The sequence below is a fragment of the Episyrphus balteatus genome, chromosome 4, assembly GCF_945859705.1.
Source record: "Episyrphus balteatus chromosome 4, idEpiBalt1.1, whole genome shotgun sequence".
Classification (NCBI taxonomy): Eukaryota; Metazoa; Arthropoda; class Insecta; order Diptera; family Syrphidae; genus Episyrphus; species Episyrphus balteatus.
In genome coordinates this window covers 43,986,057-44,011,194 of record NC_079137.1, presented here as the reverse complement: position 1 = coordinate 44,011,194, position 25,138 = coordinate 43,986,057, and the positions used below count along the sequence as shown (strand labels likewise).

At 30.0% G+C, this 25,138-nt stretch overlaps 1 protein-coding gene across 1 annotated transcript in view; it reads right to left on the bottom strand.

Moving 5' to 3' along the window:
• Nucleotides 1-758: 758 nt before the first annotated feature.
• Nucleotides 759-25,138, bottom strand: part of LOC129918652 (protein gooseberry-neuro) — a 48,651-nt gene continuing 24,271 nt past the window's right edge. Inside the window, exons 4-5 of the mRNA XM_055999279.1 lie at nucleotides 1,241-1,702; nucleotides 759-1,175 (exon numbers count right to left, since the gene is read on the bottom strand). Coding sequence (XP_055855254.1) covers nucleotides 862-1,175; nucleotides 1,241-1,702 — 776 coding nt within the window. The 3' untranslated portion in view covers nucleotides 759-861. The remainder of the gene's footprint in view (nucleotides 1,176-1,240; nucleotides 1,703-25,138) is intronic.

The window sequence follows — 25,138 nt, the reverse complement described above, 5'->3', positions numbered from 1 at the left end:
ATTTGATCGAGTTCAAAAAATTCTAGCTCTTTTTGTAGATGTCTCATCGACCTGATCGATATATATATTTTGAGCTAAGACAATAAGCTTTCAGATGGTATATAAAATTTTTTATAGGTTGTTAGGGAACAAATGGAATTAATGACGTGAGAAGATAAAAATTCATGTTTTTTTTTTGCGTTTTTTGATGTTGACTCTTGTGAAAACTGCAACTTTTCGAAACCGAGACAGAGCTTGATCCAAAAAAAAGGGAATTTCATCAAATGAAAATGAAAAAATCAGCAATGCCAAAATTCATTCAATTCAGGATTGGAATGTTGAGTATAGGAAAGTAAGTAAAATAACAAGCATTTTGTGGAACGGAATCTGAAAGAAAGGTAGGTATTAGAAAATCTTAAGGGTTGGTTTTTGGGACAATACCTCCCTGGTATTCTCGTATTCTTTATAATCGTTATTTTATGTTGTGTTTGAGGTCCTTTTTGTTTCCCGATACTTTAACTTACCTACGAGTATCTTCATAATAATTATTTTTTTTTTTTCATTTTATTGAAAAATTCATTTCCATCATTTGTATTAAGATAAAACACTAAATTATAAGTTTAAATAATTTTAATATAGGTATATTTAACTTTAAGTTAAGTATTTATTTATAAAAATAAAAATGAGAACAATTCATTAAATAAAAACTACCTAAAAAACTTATTCAATTAAATTATACAAAATATTTATCTGAAATCTATCAAAACCTTATTTTTAGCACTTTTTTCTTTCTAAAAAAAAAATTGAAGGCCTTATTTGCACATGCTCATTACACCAACCATCCATTTATAAGACGGTTGATTTAGTAAAAAAAGTTCATCCTCACGCCCAATATTTCGCCTGTCCTTGTACCGGAAGCGGATGCTGATAAGCTGTTGTCGTCGAATTTAATTGATTACCATGTGCTACCGCTGCTGCCGATGTATAATCATTTACTGTTGCTGCCGCCGCATGATTATATCCTGCCACCGAAGCTGCTGTAGATTGATTTAAATGATACGCGGCCGCTGATTGTGTCCAATTTGGTGGAGCCTCTATTTTTGGATAATTATCAGCTAAATGTATTGAAGGTGACATTTTGGAAACACTTTCAGCGGTAATTTTACTAAAATCATCCATTGTCATTTTTGAATAATCTGAAAATATAAATTTGAAAAATTAAGGATTTTTGAAAGAAATCAGTGAATTTTCAAAAACTCACCTTGATGATAATAATTTTGTGCTGGAAAATGTGCATGTTGAAAACTTGATGCAAAACCATGCTGCGACTGGGCCATCAAGTCATAACTACTCATTTGATGATGGTGGTGACTTTCACTGCCAGGAACTGATTGTGTAGCTGGGGTATAGCCGGACATGGAAGAAACTGGAAGACCACCAAAACCTAAGGACGAATTCATGCCTGATAGACCACCGCTAGAACCGGAATGTTTTCTCAGCCTTGCTCGGCGATTGCTGAACCACACTTGTATTCGAGCTTCGGTTAAGCCTGTTGATTGAGCCAGTTCTTCTCTGGTATACACATCAGGATATTGGGTTCTGGAAAAGGCACGTTCAAGAGCTTCTAGTTGCTCGGCCGTAAAAGTTGTTCGAGATCTTCGTTGTTTGCGTTTAAGAGGGATTCCAGGCTCAGATTCGGTATCACTCGAGTCGGAACCACGTCCTGCAAAAAAAAAAAACGGAAAGATAGTTAAAAATCTGATTTTTTTTGGAAGAGTCCAAAATTCCCACAAGCCTTCAGAAGCTGAAAAATCACATAAATTCATTTGAATCTAAAGACCCCTCCTACATCTAACAATTCTAATGGGTCTCTACGTGCTTCTGTCAGAAATATAAAATTTAGTCACACCCTACGAGTAATAGACCGTTTTCAATCAGAAGTCATCATTTAAAAAAATGGAAGAATTAAAAAAATGCTAATCCCCCAGCTACTTCAGAAGATAACATAAATGAAACTTAATCAAACTATAAGCTAAAAACATTCTTTAACTGAATTACCCTTTTTTTGTTAAGCCCAACAATACTCTTATAGCCTTAGCTAATCTACCCTCTTTTTTGATATTTTTTAAAACAATACAAAATCAACTTGAAAATTCAAATATTCATAAAATATATATGACAATCTGCATTCACTCCCCTCGCAATAAATTCAATAATCATCTGCGGAGACCCCCATAAAAAGGCCCATAAAATCTGAAAACTGATTTCTCTATTTCCAGTTTAGGACTCCCACGATACTCGTTTTTTTTTTTGTTAACATTATGCAGCGACCCATCAAAAAGAAATAAGAAACATAGTGTCAGGAATACTAACAATCGTTATATGACGGCTACCAAAAAATGACCACCAGGCCAGCATTGGCGGCGGGAAAACATAAGAGAATGCCCCTTTCATAATGCATATGTCATCATTTGGAGGACAACCCTTCGATAGATCGAAGAAAGAGAAAGAGAGCTCAATTCACCGCATCGATAAGGACCGCATCGAATTCTTGTATAGAGTTCATATCAAAGAGACCGCTCTGCGCTGGTTTAGTTTGGTTCTCGCGATATGGGAATTCCTTCAAAATGATGGTAGTTACATCATAAAAAGATATTAGCCTACAATAAAGATACAAGAGTTGTGTAGTAGCAGGTCCTAACTTCCACTTTAGCTATCATACTTTACTAAGTATCATGTTACTCACTGAGACCGCCACTACTGCCGGCCGCCCGGGTATATATACAATCGGTGCGGTGTGTGTGTTTCTAGCTTGTTTCATCGTCACACCGAAGCTACTTAATTGGGTGTCACCTAGCGCGTCAAGCAATAAAACGGAACTCATGCGTGAGCCCGAACAATCTTTAGGGGCCTCATTACGCCACACATGTTGACAAGTTTGTGGTGGTTTAGTGAGTTATAGATAGAGTGGACTTAAATTACTCAATTTTTTGCATACACATTTGAATGAAAAAAAAAAAAAAAAATATCCTATGGACTAAGAATTGAAGGTGCTAAATTAAGGACCCACTTGACCTTGTTTAGAATATTGATACGATAATTTTATATTTAACCTAAGATTTTGTTCTGGTAAATGCGAAATGAGTAATTTGGAAGGAATACCTGTATGATATTCTATGATACTTCTTCAAGTGCTGATTTCTTTTTGAGAATTTAAAATTGAAGTAATTTTTTAAAAATTTGGCAAAAGCAACACTATTGATTTATTCATCATCATCAGTAAGTTCATAAGGGTATGGCCACGTAGTTAGGGTCTGAGCGGTAGAATCCTGAGCAGCAATTTCGAACGAAACTGAGATGGTAATTGAGCGGTAAACCTTGGTGGCAACTTCTATAAGACGGGAGACATACTCTAGTTCCAAAAATAAAAATCTCATTCGGAGGAAACTCTCACAAAATTTTTGTAAAAAAAAAAATCTCCAGGGGGAAAGGGGTTCAAAGGACAAAATCCCTAAGAATTTTGTTTTTAATCTTCAAAATCTCCATACCTACACCGAAGAATTTTTACTTGCGATATATAGGTACTATAGGGCAAGTTTAGGATTCGTAAAAAAAATCGAACTCCAGATAACAATTTATTTTACATGACATTACGATGATGGAGGATGCCAAAAAAGTGGGTCCGGCAATTCTGTCTGTCTGTCTATCTGTATGTACCTCGAGCTAGAGCCTAAACTACTGGACTGATTTTGTTCAAACTTGGTAGTTAACAGTTTTGGGGGATTTCCTAGAAGACAAATTGAATTTTTTTTTAGGACCAAAACTAACGGTACCTGTCATATAACGGAAATAGAAAAGTTAATTTATTTTAAAAACGACTCTAGCGATTTTGATTAAAATTTTTGTGTGTAGTATTACACATAAGAGAAAACTTTTGAAATGAAAAAAATATTTTTTGTACAGTTATTAAAGGTACCTGCCATATGACAGTTTTTTGGGTTCCGAATATCTCGTAAAAGAATAACCCGATTTCAACGAAAATTTTTATACAAAAGCGCTTAAGTAAAGGTAATATTAATATTTAAGAAAATTTACAAAAAACACATTTTTGTATTGTTAAAAAATATTTCAAAATTTTTTTTTTGAAAAATCAAATTTTGAAATTCCTTTTTTAAGTGTAAATTAATTATTTCATCAAACTCACATACCAACTTTTTTTTGAAAGAAAAATGTTAAAAAATTTTTATTTATAAAAATTATTTCTTTAAAAAACGACTCTAACGATTTTCGAAAATTTTTTTCTAAAAATTCCTTTTTATATAAGAAATCAACTGGCATACTTGGTTTTTTGTAAAAGATCATTTAGAACGGTTTTTAATTAATTATAAACACAGATTTTATTTTTAATTTTTTTTTAAATTTCTTGACAATATCAAATTTTGCATCTTCTTAATTTTCTTGAATAAAAAGCTTTAACATTAGAGTAATTTTAAGCATAAGAGCAAGTATACGTGCGACCCCAGTCGTGCATTTTATTTTATTTTAACAGACAAAATTAATACTAACTAAAACTTAATTCGATTATCTCATTGAAATATTTTACTTAGAAATCGTATTAAAATTAAGGAATAATGTAATGCATGTTTTAAAAACTGTTTGGTATTGTTATTAATATCACAACAAAAACATTACTCGTCGCCCGAGAGTTGTTTTGTCGTAAACGCCAAAATGCACTTTTTTAAACTGGATATGTAGTAATAGGTTTTAGAACGTTCTCTTTTCATTTCTGTTATCAGATTTGTCCTATCGTTTACCGTTACTGAGATAATTAGTGTGCATTTTGTCGTATATCCACAAAATAAGCATCGGATTAGCGTTGGTTTGTCGTAAGCGCCAACTTTTGGCGTTTACGACAAAAATTCTATGTATTTTTCATCTTTTTTTTCTTCAGTATTGGTTTGTCGTACGTCGTACAAAACAGATAGGGTAGAAAATTTCGAACTTGTTTTGTCTTACATGTATGAAGGTATATGACCCAAAAACAAACAAATATAATAAACCTACTAGAAAAGTATTTATTGAAAATAAGGACTTCATGTGCTATAAGGACAACGAATTTAAAAACTAAGGGCTGTATTAAGCTTTGCGCTACTTGAGGTTTTGCACTATTCCTAGAGGTGCAAGGAAGAAAAAAGTGCATCTGAGAGACATCTCAAATGTTGTATTTAATTTTGTCATGGTTCTTGTCGTTTGTTCCTGCCGCTAGATACTTGACCTCATCCTCGGTCGCAAGTACCGCTTATAAATATGTACACTTGTTGATCTTCTATCGAACACAAGATCAAGAAGTCGACCGTCGGTCGCGGGCGCCGCTTCGTTCAAACGCGTTGTCTTGAGCGAAGTGAAAAAAGGTCGCAGTTTTATTGCTGTATACTTATTGATCTTGTATCGAACACACAAGATCAACAAGTCGACTGTAGTCGTGGGCGCCGAGCCCGTGGCGCCTCTTCGTTCACGCGCGTTGTCGTGAACGAAGCGAAAAAGGGTTGCTGTGAGTTTTGTTATTGCACCCGCTCGCAAAAAACACCTGCTGGTCGAAAATTATTTTTTTGTTCTTCGCTAAATTTGCGTTATTGTTTTGCAAATTGATGATACTGATGATACTTTTATACTATTTTATAAAGCGAGCGGTAGAAAAGTGGAATATAAAAGCTCATCAATATTTAAAACATATAAAAAGTCTACCATAGCAACTCCTGTAAATTTCTTCAGCCAATGTCTTCAAATTACTAAAAAATCTAACTCGATAACTAAGGATAAGATTATTGATATTAAAAGCCTTTTCATATTTATGCCTAAATCAGACCAAGAATATTATGAAGCGTTATTCAAATCAAAAAATTAGAATAAATTCTTTAGTTTGATATTTATTTAATTTACTTTTATTTATGACCATTATATTAATTTATTAATTTAACCAAACTTGGTTTATTTTTATTTTATTTCTTTCATATTTCATAGGATGACTTTTATAAGAATAAATTCTTTAGTTTGATATTTATTTAATTTACTTTTATTTATGACCATTATATTAATTTATTAATTTAACCAAACTTGGTTTATTTTTATTTTATTTCTTTCATATTTCATAGGATGACTTTTATTTTTTGTTAAGACGTTTTTTAATTTTTTTTTTATGTTTATGGTCATATTTTTTGGTTTTTCTTTATTTTTAATCTATTTATTTTAATAATTGAGCCTCTAAGTCAAACCAATACTAGTTCTATGTAATAAGAAATTATTTTTTAAATGTTTAATTAATAAATAAAAACGAACTGTGAAAATTTTTTTATTTATTTTTTAGTATTGGAATGTTGTACGTGCGCCTACTTTGTCGTACGTGTACGGGATGGAAAAAAAAGTTGATTTTAGTGGCGTTTACGACAAACTGATTTTGGATAAAAACCTTGATAATTTGAAAACTAAAATAGATGTGACAATTTTGACAACATAAATATGAAGAAGATATCGCACAAAATATTCTATTAAAAATTGAAAAAAATCTATCGGCCAGTTTTTTTTTTATAAAAGCTCAAACCTTAAAATGCGATTTCCCAAAATTCAAAAATTGGCGTATACGACAAAACAATTCTCAGGCGACGTACTGTTAAAAAAAGAGCCAAGTTATCCTATGTTGAAATTATGCTGGCACAAAAAGTATTGAGATATAAAAGTGTACCAAGTTCTAAAGCTTGGGTTCAAATTCGTATCAATAAAATTTTGATTGCTAACTTGACAATTTTTGTTTTAAATACCGATTTTTAAAGTTATTTCAAAAATTTGCCAAGTAAACAATCAAAATTGAAATGGTACGGTTACCATTTTCACTATTATTATGATTTTAGATGGTTAAATTTAAATGCAAACACATTTTCTTTTCCTAAATCACGCGTGCGATTTGATTGCTTAATACAAAACTAGCCCAACACGATTTTGGGATTTTATCTTGCTGATTTTTTTGTTTGACCTTATTTTTGGGGATTTCGACTACCTACCATTTCGTTTTTTGGGGATTTTAGCATTGGGAATTTTCTATTTGGGATTATTGGTATTGGTCATTTATCACTAACCCCTTCTAAGATCCTACAAATGCTAAAAATGCTATAATTATTTGACTCACGTGTTGGAGACATACATTTTGTCACAAAAGTAAGTATACACCCCCAACTTGTCTTTACCAAGACCGTTTACAAACAATCTAACAGATTTTCGAAAAGAATTTAAATGTGATTTTATTTCACAAAACAATACCCATAATATTAACAAAAAGATTGCGCTAAATTTTAGTGCGCTAAATTTTTTTGCGGTTTTCTTCACTTTTTTGGTGCACTAAATTGTACAAATAAAAAATGTACAGTTTAGTATATCGGAAATATGATGTTTTTAGCTGTAGCTGCACACAACCCGTGTCGGCGGCACTTCTTAAACAAATTTCAACCCGGCTTATTTTGAATTGGATCTAAAACTACCCCAACTCTGCATACTTAAAATCAAATCTAAGCAGTGTCTTTTAAGAATCAAGATTTAAAAGATTTTATTATTTATCGTATTTTATCTTTAAAATCACCTCGATTTGAAACACCATTTTACATTTTTAGGAAGAATTAATATTGATTTACATTTTTAAATTTATGATTTTGTTTTTGAGAATTATTTTTTTTAGTAGCGCTATTCAAGAGCTACGAAAGAACACGAATAAGGCCTCAGGAGATATGTTCGCCAAAGTTCATACAAACAATGCTTAAGGCCATCTACTTGCTTAAGACGATGAAATTTTCCTCAGGCGACAGTTTTGTGACGGACTTCTAAATGAACAATTTCCAAGACTTAACTGAAGTACATATTATATACTAGAGTAACTAAAGCAAATTATTAGGGGACCCGGCCGAACAGCTCTGATTTTGACGATTTTTTTTCAAACGTAGGTAATTAAAAATACTTTAAAGTCTATAGATTAAAAATTGCCGATGTTGCCGTATTGTTTTTAAAATTAAAATTAAATTTTTACTGAACTAAACCATTTCATAAAACAAATGATAGCAAAAGATTCTTTAGGTAATTTAATATAAAAAAATATAAGGGAGTAAGGGTAAATCTTCCACCGTTTAAGCGATAAATGCAATTTTCTCACAATCTGACTTCAAACACAAAAAAAAAATATTTTGAAAACAACGGCAACACCGACAATATTTTAAAATACATTTTTAAAAAGCCAGAAGCTCATTCTTATTTCTTAAACTTAAATAAACTACATTGAATTAAGAGTTTTTGAAAAATTGGTCCTCAAACTCAGAATTAAAAAAAAAATGTTATTAAAAAAATTGTAAAATGACTTTTTTCCAAACTTTTTCTAATAAAATATGAATTTATTTTAAAAAATTTTTTGGCCATAAATATAAGATGCATTGAAATAATTGATTTTCTCAAAGACTTTGGCAAATAAGAACTTTAAACTTTTGCTATCTAACTTTCAACAATAAGGGCTATTGAATAAATAAAAAATAACTTTATATTTAAATGTTGAACTTAAAAAAAAAATATGTTAAATTTTTTTCAAAACTAAAAATTAAACAAAGTTCTTCGAAAATGAAATACTTTTTAATTTTTTTCATTAACTGTAATACATGTTGACATTTCCTTTTATAATTTCAAACCATAATAAATGTGGCCAAAAAAATTTTAAAATAAATGCATTTTATATAAATGTTTTAAAAACGACATGTTAAAATTTTGTCAATCATTTTTTTTTTTTTCAAAAATCTGAATTCAATTACTCTTCTTTCAAAAGCCCTTCATTCAATTAACTGAATTTTAATTTTACAAATGTGACTAAGCTTTTAGCTTTTTAAAAATGTATATTTTAATATTGTAGGTGTTGCCGTTGTGTTCAAATATTTTTTTTGTGTTTGAAGTCAATTAATAAGAAAATTGCATCTATCGCTTGAACGATGGAAGATTGTCCCTCACTCGTAAATATTTTTTTTTATTGAATTTCGTAGACAAACTTTTGGCATCAATTAATTTATGAAATTTTTCACAAAAATCTTCAATTAAATTTAAAAAATCAAAACGACAACACCGGCAATTTTTAATCTGAGAAAAAAAGATCATCAAAATCTAAGCTGTTCGGCCGGGTTCCCTAATATTGCCAATTTTTGAACTTTAGTTACTCCACTAATACCAGCCGAAGAATTTAGTGAGGCGGTAAAATAGTCCAAAAGTCCGTCGAACCCCTCTAGATCACTTGTGTGATTATTTATCATTGATAAATAGTAATGGAAATAGTAATGCCTCTTTGATTCTAATTTCTAGATTTATTGAATATTATCCTTGTCTAGATTATCTGGGTCTAGATCAATGTTAAACACATGTAAAACTAATTGAATTAATTCGTGTAAAAAAGGAATGAAATAGAAAAATTCTTTCTTCCATTAAACTATTTCTTACTTATAAAATATTCAATTCATCAACTTTCATTCCCTTTCAAACTCAAAAAACACTTGTTCAAGAGAAAGAACTTTCCAAAAAAACACCGCAAATCCCTTATCAAGGACGTTAAACACTAATCTCCTTCGACATCATTTGTCAGAATCAAAAAGTGTCAGAATTCCAAATTGGCCCAAAATTTCTATCGTAATGTGTGAAAACACGAAAGATCTTAATACACCGCCTTGTGGACTGCCTGCGGTGTTCAAAGCGGCCGCATCGCATTAAGGGCCTTTGATGTGAGTGCGGCGCTTTTGTTTTGGTTGACATTTTCGGGCTGGCCCCGAAATTATGTTAAATGAGAGGCGAGAGAAGAGAGAGTGTGAGCCTACACACATCGAGATCGGGTTCGATTCGGAGTCGAAGTCGAAGTCATATCATCATGTGTGTGCCTGTGCGCCGCGGTCGGTCTCGGTATCATCGTCATGTTGTGCGGCCATTATGTCTAGGGCGATTCGGGTTCTGTGTGTTGGGAGATTTGATTTGTGTTTGTGGCTCTGATGGTCTGATGATACTCGATCGAGGTGAACGATTTTTCTTATTTTTCTTCTTTTTTGCGCAATCATTCAACGGAGGTCCAGGTCCTTGCGCAAGAAAAAAGAAATAAAGAAATTAATGATTTTTGATAAATCTCTTTTCCTCTCTCTCTCATTTTCAGGAGGTGTGAAATATAATTTATATACCAAACAAAGCACTCACACAAACACACAACGATGCCGACTCTTTGACATTTCGAAAAGAAATGGTGCGAGCCATTTTGCGGGTTTTTTTTTGGTTTTTGTATGCGAGTCTGATTGTCTGCGGTGGTGGCGGCGGTTCCTTTCGAATTAAGGATATCATGTGTTGGTTGCCATTGTGTTGGCTGAATGAGAATCGATCGCTGAATTGACCTGTTGTCAATTGTGTAATGGAGGCAGGATCACAACATTAAAGGCGATTAAGTGCCATTTTGTCTGGCAAATATTTTATTTTATTGTTGGCTGCCATGCCAGCCAAGTAGAAGTCAAGTCGGTAGTCTTTCAAGTGCGATTCTTTTGGTTTTTTGTTAAGTTGGTTTTATTAAACGTGAGAGATTGTTGTGTAATAGTCAATTGGTTCTCACGAAAATGGGTCGAAATTTCGTTTTTATTTTTGCTATTGCAAATTATGGGGGATTAACTTTTGACAAGTGAACAAAAAAAAAATGATGCTTTGTTATGACATCTGTTAATGTTAGTGGTTTAAGAATTTTTATTTATAGGCTGAAAATAAATGGAAAGAAATTAATTTTCACCTCACAACAAATAACTTATAATTTACAACTTTTTAAAGAAATGGGTTAACTTATTTGCTAACATTTTTGATAAAAAAAAAACATAATTGTTCTAATGATTTTCAAATCTCACATCAACCATCAGACATAATTAATGGTCATCACTTTAATAGCTGTCCATTTCTAACATATCGATTTTTCATACACCACTAATCTGACCGCAATAAAACTACACCTGTGTGCATGGCCACATAAACTTCATTAACGGCCAGTCATTAATTAATGTCGATCAATCGGCAAACTAAAATAAAATATTATACCAGAATAAACCTTTGAGTTTGAAATTTTTTTTTTTTTTTTGGTTCATGATGGGATTGTGTAACGACGGAAGTAATCCTCTAATTGTGATCAAAAGTTGAAAGAATACGGTTTCTTTACCTATAACCTATATCATTAATTTTTAATTTTGATGATATTTTTGTTGAAAGAAAAGAGTGTTGGATTCAGCTTCCGACCTTAGGGATACAAAAAAAAGAGGAATAATTATCCCGAAATTTGAGAATAAAAGATAAATCGCTATCCACACTTTTTTTTTAGGAAAAACATTGGAAATTATACCTAAACAAATTCCGGTTAAATTAATCGATGGTAAATTAGAACAAATCATGATTACCTAATGATTGAAATATTATCGAAATAATGAAATTTTAAATTTTTCTTTAGTTCTTTCTTTTTTTTTTGTATTTTAGGCTTTTAAAGTCGATTGTGGAAAAACATGAGACAACAATTTTAATTCCCAAATTCTTCCCAATTAACTGCAGAGACTTGAACACCTCAGACCTCACACATAAATTAAAAAGCTTTTTTAAAAATACCAATAGCTCAATTGCACCTACACAAAAGGAAAAAATCAAAATTATTAAAAATACAAAAAAAATTATTTGTCGAATCTAACAACGAAATCTTGAGCGAAGATTTTCGATATCGTCGACTTTTTTCTAGAGAGTACAACAACCTTGACGTTTTATGGGGGGAAATCCCGACGATAGATTTTTCAATAATTTTTTTTTTAAATGAAAGCATTTATTGAAATTTGGAACAGTATTTGTGAATGATCCTGAACTTTGAAGACAATTAGTCTGCTGAGGTTTGGACAGCCACCAAAGTCGCAAAACTCGTCTGATTTGAAAAATTAAACGCCAATCGCTTCGTTAAATCAAAATCTAGGGGCAACATTTTTTAGTTTTTTTTTTTATTTGTCTTAACAAAAATGTTATGGCCAAAAAACGCAAAAATCACCAAAAAAATTAATTTAAACATTTTTGGACTTTCGTCACCACTGTAATAATGGACCCATTTTCAAACAAATAAATGGCAATCACTTCAATTAATCAAAATCTATGGGCGATATTTTTTAGTTTTCTTTTATTTGTCTTAACAAAAAAGTTATGACCAAAAAACGCAAAAAACATCAAAAATTTACTAAACAAATTTTGGACTTTCGTCACCACTGTAATAATGGACTAATTTTCATAAAACAAATGGCAATCGCTTATTTTTATGACAGTAGTGACGAAAGTCCAAAATTTTAAAAAAATAATTATTTTGATGTTTTTTTGCGTTTTTTGGCCATAACTTTTTTGTTAAGACAAATAAAAAAAACTAAAACATATCGCCCCTAGATTTTGATTAATCGAAGTGATTGCCATTTATTTTTTGGAAATGAGTCTATTATTATATTGGTGACGAAAGTCCAAAATTTGTTTAATACATTTTTTGGTGTTTTTTGCGTTTTTTGGTCATAACTTTTTTGTTAAGACAAATAAAAATAAAACAAAAAAGATTAGATTTTGATTTAACGAAGCGATTGGCGTTTAATTTTTCAAAATCAGACGAGTTTTGCGACTTTGGTGGCTGTCCAAACCTTAGCAGACTAATTGTCTTCAAAGTTCAGGATCATATTTATGATATTGTTGACATTATGAAGTACCTATTGATACAATTTTTTATGTAAAGAAAAAAAACAAAATGGCGGCTCTACAACTCTTTAATTTTGACGCCTCGAGTTTGCGCCGTGCAATGCAAAGGTCCAGAAAATTTTATTTATAATCAAAAAATGAATTTTTTCCAATAAAATATATTTATTCGCATTGCATGAACCTAAATTTTGTAAAGAAGAAAATTTAAAATATAAATTAGAGACAAAAAAAAAAAAAAAACGAACAAAATGTTAAAAAAAATATTTATTGTACAAATTTTATTGAACTTTAAGGTTCATGCAATGGCCAATTAGTGAACGAGCAATTTGCACTTTATTTCAAGTCGATAGCTTCATTAGTTTTTGAGTTGCGTTGCACGGTGCGGAAAAAACCACGTTTCGAGAAAAATGCGTTTAAAGTTTTCGTTTTCGTATTGTGGTAAGTTTGGAGTGCATGGGTTTCGGGAATATCTAGGTACTTTAGAGGCTATGTTATCAAAACACTTGTTAAAGCTTTGGGCGGTTGAAAGTCTCTAATTTGACGAAATCATTTTTCTGACCTGAAAGTTTTTTCGGAGTTCTTAGATTGAACCCTCACTTCTTGCAGTGTTCTATTGAATGAGATTTATTGACTTACTACGGTAAGTCAATTTTTTTTACGAGAATAACAACTTCATTTTTGGATATCTCTCAATATGAATTGCTCTAACTTTATTAAAATTATATATAAAAAAAATACACCCTGTGTAGTTTCAAAAAAATTGAAAAGAAATTAAGATAAATTTGATTAAAAAAAAAAAAAAAAAAAACACAATTGCGGTCAAAAATGTTAAATAATTTCTTTACATTTTTTTTTTAATGATTTATGTTCCATTTTGAACGGACACAGTAGCCAGTTGGGCATTAAAATGTAGGTGACATACACTTCTCGTATATAACCTAAAGGCTTCACAAGTCTTTTTTCTAACACACTATACAACATTTTTGATTGATGACATTTTTTTCATGCCCACATTCATCTTGGTCAACAGTTTATTATAAAAAAAAAAAAAATTAAAAACGAAGAAAGAAAAAAAAAAATAACTTAAATCCGATCAAACAAAAATTACATGTCATTGAATTTGAACGAGTAATCAAATAGATAAAAAAAAATCTACAGAAAAAATAACACCACACAACTTGTATCTGTCGGTTTGAAATTAGATTCTGCCTAAATTTTGAACATATAACATAGACCTGCATGAGGTAGGTTTTGGTATACAGTTAAGCGGCTTTTTTTATGATCATACAGTTCACAGATGATGCCGGTTTATTATTTTTTTTTCTTTTTTATTTCAATTTGATCAATTTGATTTTTTTTTTTCTTATTTTTTCTTAAGTTCATAATGTGGTAGCTCCAAAAGGTGCAGAATGGACTGGACATAAAGTTTTTTTTTTTGACATTATATCGGAGAGCAGAGTTGCCAGATTGACAAAATTTGATAGTTCAAAAAAATAAAATAAAGTTTTTTTTTCACTGTGAATTATCCTTTTTTCACAAAAAGTATCTTCTGGAGATGAGATAAATATAAAATTAGAACTATCAATCCGGATTGAAGGACCAAAAAAAACCTCATCCAACTAATAATTCTGCTTCTATAAAGCCTTACAGGAACTCTTGTTTTATGTAAAAGGCTTTATAGAACCAAAATTTAAAGGCAAAATTTGGAGGCAATACAAAATTTCAACAGCAAAATTGTTAGTTAGGGAAATACTACTTTGGCAACACTTCTCCCCATAAAGTGAGGCAAAAGGGAAATGATATGTCATGTATCCTGCCACCTTATGGTGGTCTACAACTTTAATGCTCACAACACAAACGAAAAAAAAAAATTGTAAATCGGTCAATCGGTGGCGAGGTTCGTTCATTTAAATGCGATCGCATATTTCACCTTCTTTTCGGGGAGCTCCTTTCAAACTTATCTTAAACTTTAATTTTTTGTTGTTGCTGTTATATCTTTTCACAGCCATCGTATCTTTTTTTTTTTCAAATATTCATTATTCTGAAGCTCGCCACGAAGACGTCCCACGGTGAAGATAATTAAATTTTCTTTCTCGGTTCCAGTCTCCACCAACAAGAAAAAAAGCAAAAAAAAAAATGAATTGACTCCATCACACATTTTCCTTGAGATGCCAGTATGCCACTGGTATTCAAATCGTTTAGATAAGATACTGTTTTTTTTTTTTTTTTATGGAAACTATATTCTTTTGGTTATCAGTACAAACGGCATATCGGATCCTAATTAACCATAGCGACTTGAAAGCGTTTGATGTATTTTTGGACCATTACGACATGTTTATTGCTAAATAATCTCATTTCACTCTTAAAATGTACAACACGTATACAAAGTTGAATTGAAATGTTGATACAAATTTTAATTTTAAATTTAATTTTTTTTAATATTATTTTGCAGCAGCTCGAATCATAAAAGTGACACATTAATTTGACTGAATGTTTTATATTTTTTCTTTTTATAGAAATACTTGACCACCAACAACTACAACTATTGAATAGGCCGGTTTTTTTTTTTTCTTTCCACTTTAACGACTTTGACTTGGATGACGACGAGATACGAGGACGACCATACAACGACTATATACAAAGTTATTCAGATAAGATAGGAATTATATTTTTTTTTTTTTGTTTTCTTCTGTTTTTGTATCTTTTAGGGTCGATTTAGATTTTTTTTATCAAATAACATATATTTGATTTTAAAAGTATCTATAAAGAGTTAATTGGTACATGGGCTTCTGTTCTTTTAGATCTTTTAGACGAACAAAAAAAAAATGAATTTTTGAAGTGTAACGTGGAAGCCTGTTAAGTATTTGTTGACACCTATGTTTTGGAAGTCATCAAAGAAAGGTTTTTTTTTTAAATTTAAATTGTTCTTTTTTTTTTGTTTTATCCAAATGGAATCATAACGATTAGGCTTTTAGGCAAACAACACTAAAGAACATAATGCATTTAGATTTGAATAACAGATAGAGGCACTGAGGCACACAGTATTTATAAAATATCGGCGGCTTTGAGGCGTTTTTTATTGGTAGGATATGCTCAGTGTTTTGGAATTTTTGATCGACTATTTAAACTTTATTATATAAGTCCATATAGTTGATTTTAGAGTGTAAACACAATAAACTTTTATATACAAATTTTTAAGTTAATTTTATCAGAAGGATACATTAAATTAAAACAAATTTTACCAAAAAAGTTGTTTTAAAAATTAGGTATTTCTCAAATGGACTTGCCTAATTCGCCTGATTGGAACAAGAGAATTAATGTAAGAGTCAAAGCCAATTGTCGCTAAATTGATATCAAAAATGTGATCTATAGGGTATAGGGTTCATTATTCAATGAACGAAATTTAAAAATTCCTTAAAGAAAGTCCAATGTGACACAAAATGAGCTAAATCGAAAAATAATACCTTGAGAGCTATTATTATGTTGCTGGTGGTTTTTTTTTTTTTTTTTAATTTGCACAACTTTCATATCAATTTTCAAAAAATATTGATAACGTTAAGAAACATAATAGGTAACAAAATTTAATTGTTCAACAAATTTGAATATTTAGTTTTTCGTTGAAGTAAAATGAACTTTTGCAATTGATTTTAATAAAATAAATATTGTATTTAAACTCTTATTTTGGCGACTTTTTGGAAGCCCGATTTTGAAAAAAAAAAAACAGATTTTTCATATCTTTCAAAGTAATATCCATCAGTGTATCGAAAAATATGAAGGACACCACTGTGAGTGACACCAAATGAACTTGGGCGCCTCAAAAACCTGAAAGTTTTCTTGCAATTATTAGGTAAGTCCAATTTGCAATACTTCAACCAAAACCTACATATTTGAATACAAATTCTGTCTTAGTTTTTGGAATTAGGCCTTTTTCAAAACAAAATTTTTATTAGTTTTTGCGATTTTAATAATCATTTTTTAAAAATTTTATTAATTTGGATTACAAAAAATGGGCATTTTATTTCGAAAAAAAAAAATTAAACTAAGTTCATTTTACAATTCAATAGGATATTTTTGAATTTTTAAAAAAAGTTACAATTTTTTTTTGGTTTTAAAAAAATAACACTGGTCAACAAAATTTGACTTTTGTTTTGCCACAAGAACCAAAATATACTTTTCTAGTAGTTTTTGGGGTGCTGAATCCGAATCTGAAGTCAGAAAAATTTGATTGGCCTCCGTTTTTGAAATATTACCGTTATAAAATGCTAAAAAATGTCATTTAAGCTGTTTTCGAGGTTCTGTTCTTATGTGGGGTAATTCATTATAAACAAATTTGTAACAGTGATTATAAGAACAGATATTTTTCTTTCAAAAACTGTTTAAATTTTCCCAATATCTCTTTTATTGCTCGAGATATCTTAAGTTTCAGTTAATGAGCCAAAGAGAAACTAAACTTAATCTAAAGATTAAGTCACTGGTTACAGAATTTTTGCCACAAGAACCAAAATAAACTTTTCTGAAGGTTTAAAAAATTCAAATGTTAGTTTTAAGCTAAGGTCTATCTTTTAATGAAAAATTTTTTTTTTTGAAAATCATTATTAACGGTACCTGCCATAGAACCGTTTTTTTCAAATCCGATTATCTCCTAAAGTGCTTATACGATTTCAACGAAATTTTTCTGTGAAAAAGAATTTATATAATTTTAATATAAACCAAAAATAAAATTTCCAAAAAAATAATTTTTGGATTTTTAAAAAAATTTTGAAAATTTTTATTTGAAAAATCAAAATTTCGAAAACGGGACATTGAATTTTTTTGAAATTTCGTTTTTAGATGTTGATTAGTGATTTCTACAAAATGGCATACCAATTTTATTTTAAAACTTTTTTTCCAAAAAATTATTTATAAAAAATTAGTTTTTTAAAAAACGGCTCTAACGATTTTGAAAAGTTTGTGTCCAAAAATGCATCTTAATATATCAATCAAAACTGCATACTTGTTTTGGAGGGCAATTTGATTTCAGATTTTATTTATAGAAAAAAAAAACGAATTTTATTTTTTTTTTCCAAATTTCTATATAAAAAGTCTTAAAAATTTAAGCAACTTTAACTCTAAGAGCAAGTTCGTGCTACCCAGTCGTGCATTTTATTCTTTTTTAATATTTTGAAAAATTTTATTTGAAAAAAACGACATTAAATATTTTCAAATTTTTTTTCTAAAAATTCTTTTTTTATACAACAAATTATGTAAATGTCTTACCTTGTTTAGAGTTCAAAGCCATTTATAGAGATGTTTTCGTAAATCTTTCAACAAAATTTTGAATTTATTTTTAAGTTTTTTTTTAATCTTAAAGAAAATTCTTTAGGTATCTTATTTCGTTCTTATTGTTGGAAAAATACAATTTATTATATTTTTTCCAAAACTCATAATTTGATTTAGCTAATTATCTTTCAAAGTAAGGTATCAAAAATCCCGAAAAAAAAGAGATACAGTTTTCCAATTTTAATACCAACTAAGAGAAATAGAATTATTTGGTTTCATTATTAAATGCAACAGAACAAGAATTGAATTTTGCACTTTGTGATAAAAGCATGAAATTTGCTTGGTTGGTATAGTGGTCAATATACAAGTTATTTGACCATTTTGGATTCCATCGGGAAGGGTAGATACAAGTGTTTTTCTGTGTTGTACATTATTTTGTTGCATTTTAACACGTTAAAAAAAAAAAAAAAAAAAACAAATATTATGTGGCCCGATATTTTAAATAGGTATATTTATAAGCTCTTTTTATTTTTTAATTCTCATATCATTTATAATTTTTTTTTTCAAGTTAAATGGTTAATTTCACAATCTCAACCAAAAAAAATCGCTTTGAATAAATGTTGTATTTCATGAGAAGTGAATTTTATTCAGACATACAAAATTCATTGGTTCATTTCCAAAAATTCATGTTTCAAAAAATGAAAACAAAAACCAAAATCATTTTTTAGAATTTTTTTTAACTTTAACATTGAGTTCGTCGAAATTTGTTGTTTGAAGAAAGGGTTGGGGTCAAAATTCTGAAGGGGTCAAAATTCTTTTTTCAAAATTCTGCTTTTGAAATTTTACTTTACAAAATTCTGCTTTTCATTATTCTGTTTTACAAAATTCTGCAAAAAAATAAAAAAATGGTTTGTAAAATGTTTAAAAGCGCGCGCAGAATTTTGGAAAACAGAATTTTGACCAGATCGCTTGAAGAAAATAAAAAAAGTCAAGCAAATGGTTCTTTTACAGGTCAAAAAATGTAAGCGGCTTATAAAAAGAAAAGAAATAAAGCTTTTGTCATATGGTTATTAAGAGCCTTATAAAATAAAATCAATAAGAATTCACAAAAAAATTGGGCAATCACATACCTACATCAACAACATTTAATATTGGTCCTTTAAAATAATCAATTTCATCTTTCGCCAAAAATGTTTGTTAAGAGCTTGTAAAAGTCGTATTCCTATTTCATCACTGTATCATACATTTTTACATAGGTTATGGCTTTATTTTAGCAAATGTAATTAATATGCATGACCCTGAATTTTGCAATAATTTGACTTCTGAACTTTGAACAACTGTAAAACTGAACCGATTTATGATAATGTACGGACATAGTCTCGGAAAAATCTCGATACGCAAATTTTTGTATTTAAAAACTTATTTTTTCTCAATTTGTATTCATTAACTAAATAGAAAATTGACTCATTCTTGGCTAATACCTAGAAAATAATATACATATTTTCACAATACGTTGAATTCACCGTCTACCACTAACAAAAACTTCACGCTCAAAATTTTCTTTCAGTACAAAATAATAATTATTTCCTGTATAGTTATTTCAAACTACCTAGTTCCAAATGAACCTTTTTTAATAGTATGATGAAAGCTTTCCTTAATAGACCAGTGCCAATCCGGTTTTCAGAGGGCAAAAGTTGAACAAATTATTAGCAGCATAAGGGTGGTGGGAAAATTTAGGATAAATGGTGTATGAAAGGGGAAAAATAAATTGCCCACAAAAAAATTGGGGGAAAGGGGGTGGGTGGGCGAAAAAGTTGGGTGGGTGTCAAAAATCATGGTTTTTTACGATTTCTGTCAAAACTAGACGTCCTAGCGAAAAAAGTCAAATGCAAAAGTTGTAGGTAGTATAAATGTCTACAACTTTTACTCAAACAATTTTTTTCTATAACCTCAAAAGTATTGGAAAAAATGCAAAAATATGATTTTTTTATTTTTTATTTTTATCTTTTACAAAAATGGTTGGATTTTAACAAAATTTGATTAAAAACTACTTTGTTATGTTTTCAATCTATTAAAAATGTTTTTTGAGCAAAAAGTGAATTTTTGGATTTTTGACGAATTTAATTTGAAAAAATAGCCTATTTTTCAATCAAAAAAGTTACCGAAAAAATTTTTGATTTTTGAAAAGTTTGAAATGAAATTATTTAGATTAAAACCTATTATTTAAGATTGTGTGGAAAAACTATACTTTTGTTTTAGAAAATATTGAGAAAAATTGAAAAAAACAAAAAAAAGATTTTTAAGATCGATTTTTCCGTAAATGGCAGTAATATTGGCGAGAAATAATTTTCTATAGAAACTAAATTATACTTTTCTAATTGCCCTCTGACCTTCTTAATTTGAATCTAGCATTAGAATAGCTCTAACGTAAAAAGTTTGTGAGATATTGAATTTTGAACGTCCCAAACACTATTTTTCTAATTTTTGGCAAGGTAATATGTCAAAAACGTGATGCGATAGAATTTTCTTGACTTCAGATTCAAGCTCAGCGCACAAAAAACCATTAGAAAAATATACTTTGATTTCTATAAAAAAAACTTTTTGACTAGTGAATTCGAACAGGGAAGAAAAAATCGAATGCCTTGTTCGAATTCACTAGTCAAAAAGTTTTTTTTATAGAAATCAAAGTATATTTTTCTAATGGTTTTTTATGCGCTGAGCTCGAATCCGAAGTCAGAAAAATTCTATCACATCACGTTTTTGAGATATTACCATGCAAAACTTCAAAAAAATAGTGTTTTAGACGTTCAAAATTCAATATCTCAAAAACTTTTCACGTTAGAGCTATTCTAATGCTAGATTCAAATTAAGAAGGTCAGAGGGCTATTAAAAAAGTATAATTTAGTTTCTATGGAAAATTATTTCTCGCCAATATTACTGTCATTTCCGGAAAAATCGAGCTTAAAAATCGTTTTTTTTGTTTTTTTCAATTTTTCTCAATATTTTCTAAAACAAAAGTATAGTTTTTCCACACAATCTTGAATAATAGGGTTTTATCTAAATAATTTCATTTCAAACTTTTCAAAAATCAAAAATTTTTTCGGTAACTTTTTTGAATGAAAAATAGGCTATTTTTTCAAATTAAATTCGTCAAAAATCCAAAAATTCACTTTTTGCTCAAAAAACATTTTTAATAGATTGAAAACATAACAAAGTAATTTTTAATCAAATTTTGTTAAAATCCAACCATTTTTGTAAAAGATAAAAATAAAAAATAAAAAAATCGTATTTTTGAATTTTTTCCAATATTTTTGAGGTTATAGAAAAAAATTGTTCGAGTAAAAGTTGTAGACATTTATACTACCTACAACTTTTGCATTTGACTTTTTTCGCTAGGACGTCTAGTTTTGACAGAAATCGTAAAAAACCGTGATTTTTGACACCCACCCCACTTTTTCGCCCACCCACCCCCTTTCCCCCAATTTTTTTGTGGGCAATTTATTTTTCCCCTTTCATATACCATTTATCCTAAATTTTCCCACCACCCATATGCTGCTAATAATTTTTTTATTTTCAAAAATTATTGGCACTGGTCTATAAGTCACAAAAACGAAATTTCAAGCTAAATAATGCGAGTGGCTTATTCTGTTCTCACTCTTGTTGTTTCCGGTGCATTATGATATTCCAGCCGAATAAACTTAAAATTTTCTCAAAGAAATCTATCTTAACAAAGTGCATGTTATTACAAATCCTGCAGAATTTTCGATGATTTTCAAAACAACTTTTCAAAATAGAAAACTTTTCTTCTAAAAAATATTTTCTAATTTTCCATTTTCCTTTTTTAATTTCTTCTTCCTTTAAAGAAAAAATTCAACCGAAAAGTTAAAAGTTCTCAGCATCACCGGTATACCTACATACCAACTGTGTACATAGAAAACTTTCCAAACATTCGGCATAACTTCAAAAGAAAAATCTATTTCCGTCCAAAATTCCAATTTTCTACATCAACTCCTTGCAAATCGTGATAAATTGTTTTGCCAACAACATAAGAAGAAGAACAACACAACAGGTCCTTTGCTGTTTCAACGTATCCTTGTACTTGTATCGTCTTTTTATTAAATTTTAACCCTCCGCATACACACAATCAGTTTGATTTTTCCATTCATATTGTGACTTTTTGTTGCTTCTAGCTGCTATTAGTGCTGCTCCGAACACAAACATCAATTTATCTATTGGATTAGCATTTTCATATCGTCACCCAATGACGTCCTTGAATGAACATTATTTAGTCTCTATTGTGTCCTCGATCGAATATGTTTCATCTTTTGCGACACCTTCAAAATTGTTAGGTCATCATGCAGCAATTTTGCAAGTGCATAAACGAAAGCCGACAGAAAAGTAGGTAATCTTTTTTTTTATCGTTTCCAATATCCGACTTTTCGTAAACAGGAGGAACAACAACCTTGCACAACAACAATGGCTTTGCCCTATAGTTCACCTTTACCGACTTTTATATTTTTTGCTTTCATAATCGAAATCAATGACTCTGACAAAAAAAGAGAAGAAAGAAGAAGAAAATGTTATCCGTGATTCAACTGCCATTAAACAACACCAGAAGGACATCATAAAAGAGTCCCTTTTCTCCATGCATACGATAAAAAGACTCATGTTTGGTCATATCCCCGGGCCAAGGAACGGACACAAAGACACACACAATACCAAAAGGAAAAAAGCCTTTCACCTCATCTCACATCTACTCCTTGATGAATCGATAATCCAAATGAACAGGTTTCATTTGTTCTTCTTGCTTTTTGACTTGGGAGAATCCATATATCCAAAAAAAAAATCGATCGGAATCCCTTTGAAGATTTTGGAAGAAGTCAGTGCAACCGCACCACCCAGACTTGGTAGTTGGACGCGATGCCAGTTTTATATTCAGATGCATTTCATCTTTTGATTTACAGATTGTTTTCGATACTTTTTTTTTTATCGAAAGCAACAAAACTGATGGGAACTACTTTCTTAAAGGGGAGCTAATCCATGTGTAATAGGAAAAAGGGCTATCTTTATTGATGGTATGGTGTGTCGATGGTTCGATCAAAGATGATAATGATAACGATGATGATGCATTTTTTTTTGTTTTCAGTTCGAGGCATCGTGGGTTCAATCGAGTGTCATAAAAAAATTTAAAGTGAATGAAATAGAAGAAGATAGAAGAGAGAAAGAAAGAGAAATTAAATTTTTGAGAACCTCAAACGAACCGAACGAAGAATAAGAACGAACTATATGGACCAAACGGTTTTTGTCGTATCTTTTTTGTTAATGATCATTGTTACAAAAGAAAAACATTTATAATTTTTAATTCAAAGAATATTGATTTTAATTCTAAAAGATGTAAGCAAAAGATATACAGCAGCTTTTGGAACAGTGCCGGATTAAACAAATAAAATACTGGGCCATGTTTTTGATAAAGCAAGTCAATTGCTAACGTAAGGCCAATATGTCAAGTCAAGATGTACTTTTAGGGGTCAGTTATAGGTATCATTGGAAACGATCCGAACTGAAATTCATTTCAATGAACAGCTGATTCATAACGCCAAAAAATTAAACTTTAATGTTTTTTAATGGCCCAAGACTAAGTGCTCCATGCATAAAAGTTAAAACAATACTTGCAACAAACAATAAAACTCCTTGCATTATTGCTCACAACTTGCAAGGATTTTGGGATTCAGCCGATGCACTAAGTTTCCCAAGTTGCAGTGTTTTTAGTCACAAGATTAATCATCGGATTAGATTAAAATGTAATTTAATGTAATGATTTTGGGAATGATGAAGCTTATTTTAAAATTTCTTAGACCATTCGAACTTTGAAAATGGTGTTATTTGCAGTCAAAGTGAACTCTAACGGCTCGCGAGCTAGGATGTTGCTGATTGCTCAGAATTTGTTCGTTTTCTAGTTTTCCAATTAGCACCGACCTGATATTGGTGTACGATTTGATTTGAGTATACCGTAAGACACTTACTGTTTCTAACGGAATCTTTTTCAATATACGCGGCCGGAGACCTATCACGTTTTTTAGAGCAAGTTGCACTGATTACGAAATTGTATATTTAAAAACTCTCTAACACCCCCAAAATCTGAAGTGGACCTACACTCATTGAAAAAAATCTAGCTTCGTCAAATTTGTAGGTACATGCTTTAGATTTGGATTTTTAGAATTAAGGAGGTAATCAAACTAATGTTTTGTTCGGTACCTAAACGTTCGAATTTCTGAATCTGGGTTAAATCGTAAATTTTTTTTCTAAGCTAATTTTCAACCGATTTTTAAAACGGAAAATTGCTTTGAAATCATATTTCTACTTTAAATCGATGTTGGGTGAATGAGTTATATGCATACAAAATAGTAAATACTTTTACTTGAAAAATTGTAAAGTATGAACTTTTTTATTCCCATTTTGTGCATATCAAACCTAGTTTACACTTATTAATTTCCAATTCCTAGTATTTACTCTTTTTTATGCATACGGGCCAATGACGAAAAAATGGAACTTTTGAACTTTGTCAGCTTATAAATTCTTGGTTTTTTTAACTGAACCACATGTTTTATACATTGTTAAAAAGGTTTCTTCTGTCCAATGTTGTTGAAAAATCTAAATTGGATTTGAAAAGCTAGATTTTTTAACCCTCTACCGCATACCAACCCATATATGGTTTATCGATTTCATATCGATTTATTTCCGTTATATTTCACCAAATGTCAAAAAGAAAAAACTATAATAAAACTACGTCTATTTTTTTATAATAAATCGGTTTTTATTATCAGTAAGAGAGTCGTGTTTCTGAAATAAACTCATTGTTTCAAGAGCATGTGTAAAGTGCAAATCAGTGAATAAAAGTGTGTACTTTTCCGATGTTTTAAAAAAAAAAAAAAACCAAAAAAGTTGCATCCAATTAAAAATAAGTTTCGTATGTATTTATTATACTTTTATATGTTTTTTTTTTTATAATAATTTTTGTCTTTTTTTGGAATTATTTCCAAAACACCATATATGGGTTATCATGCGTTGGCGACATACATTACTGATTTTTGTGGGATTTTTTTTTTTTTGTAAAATGAATTCG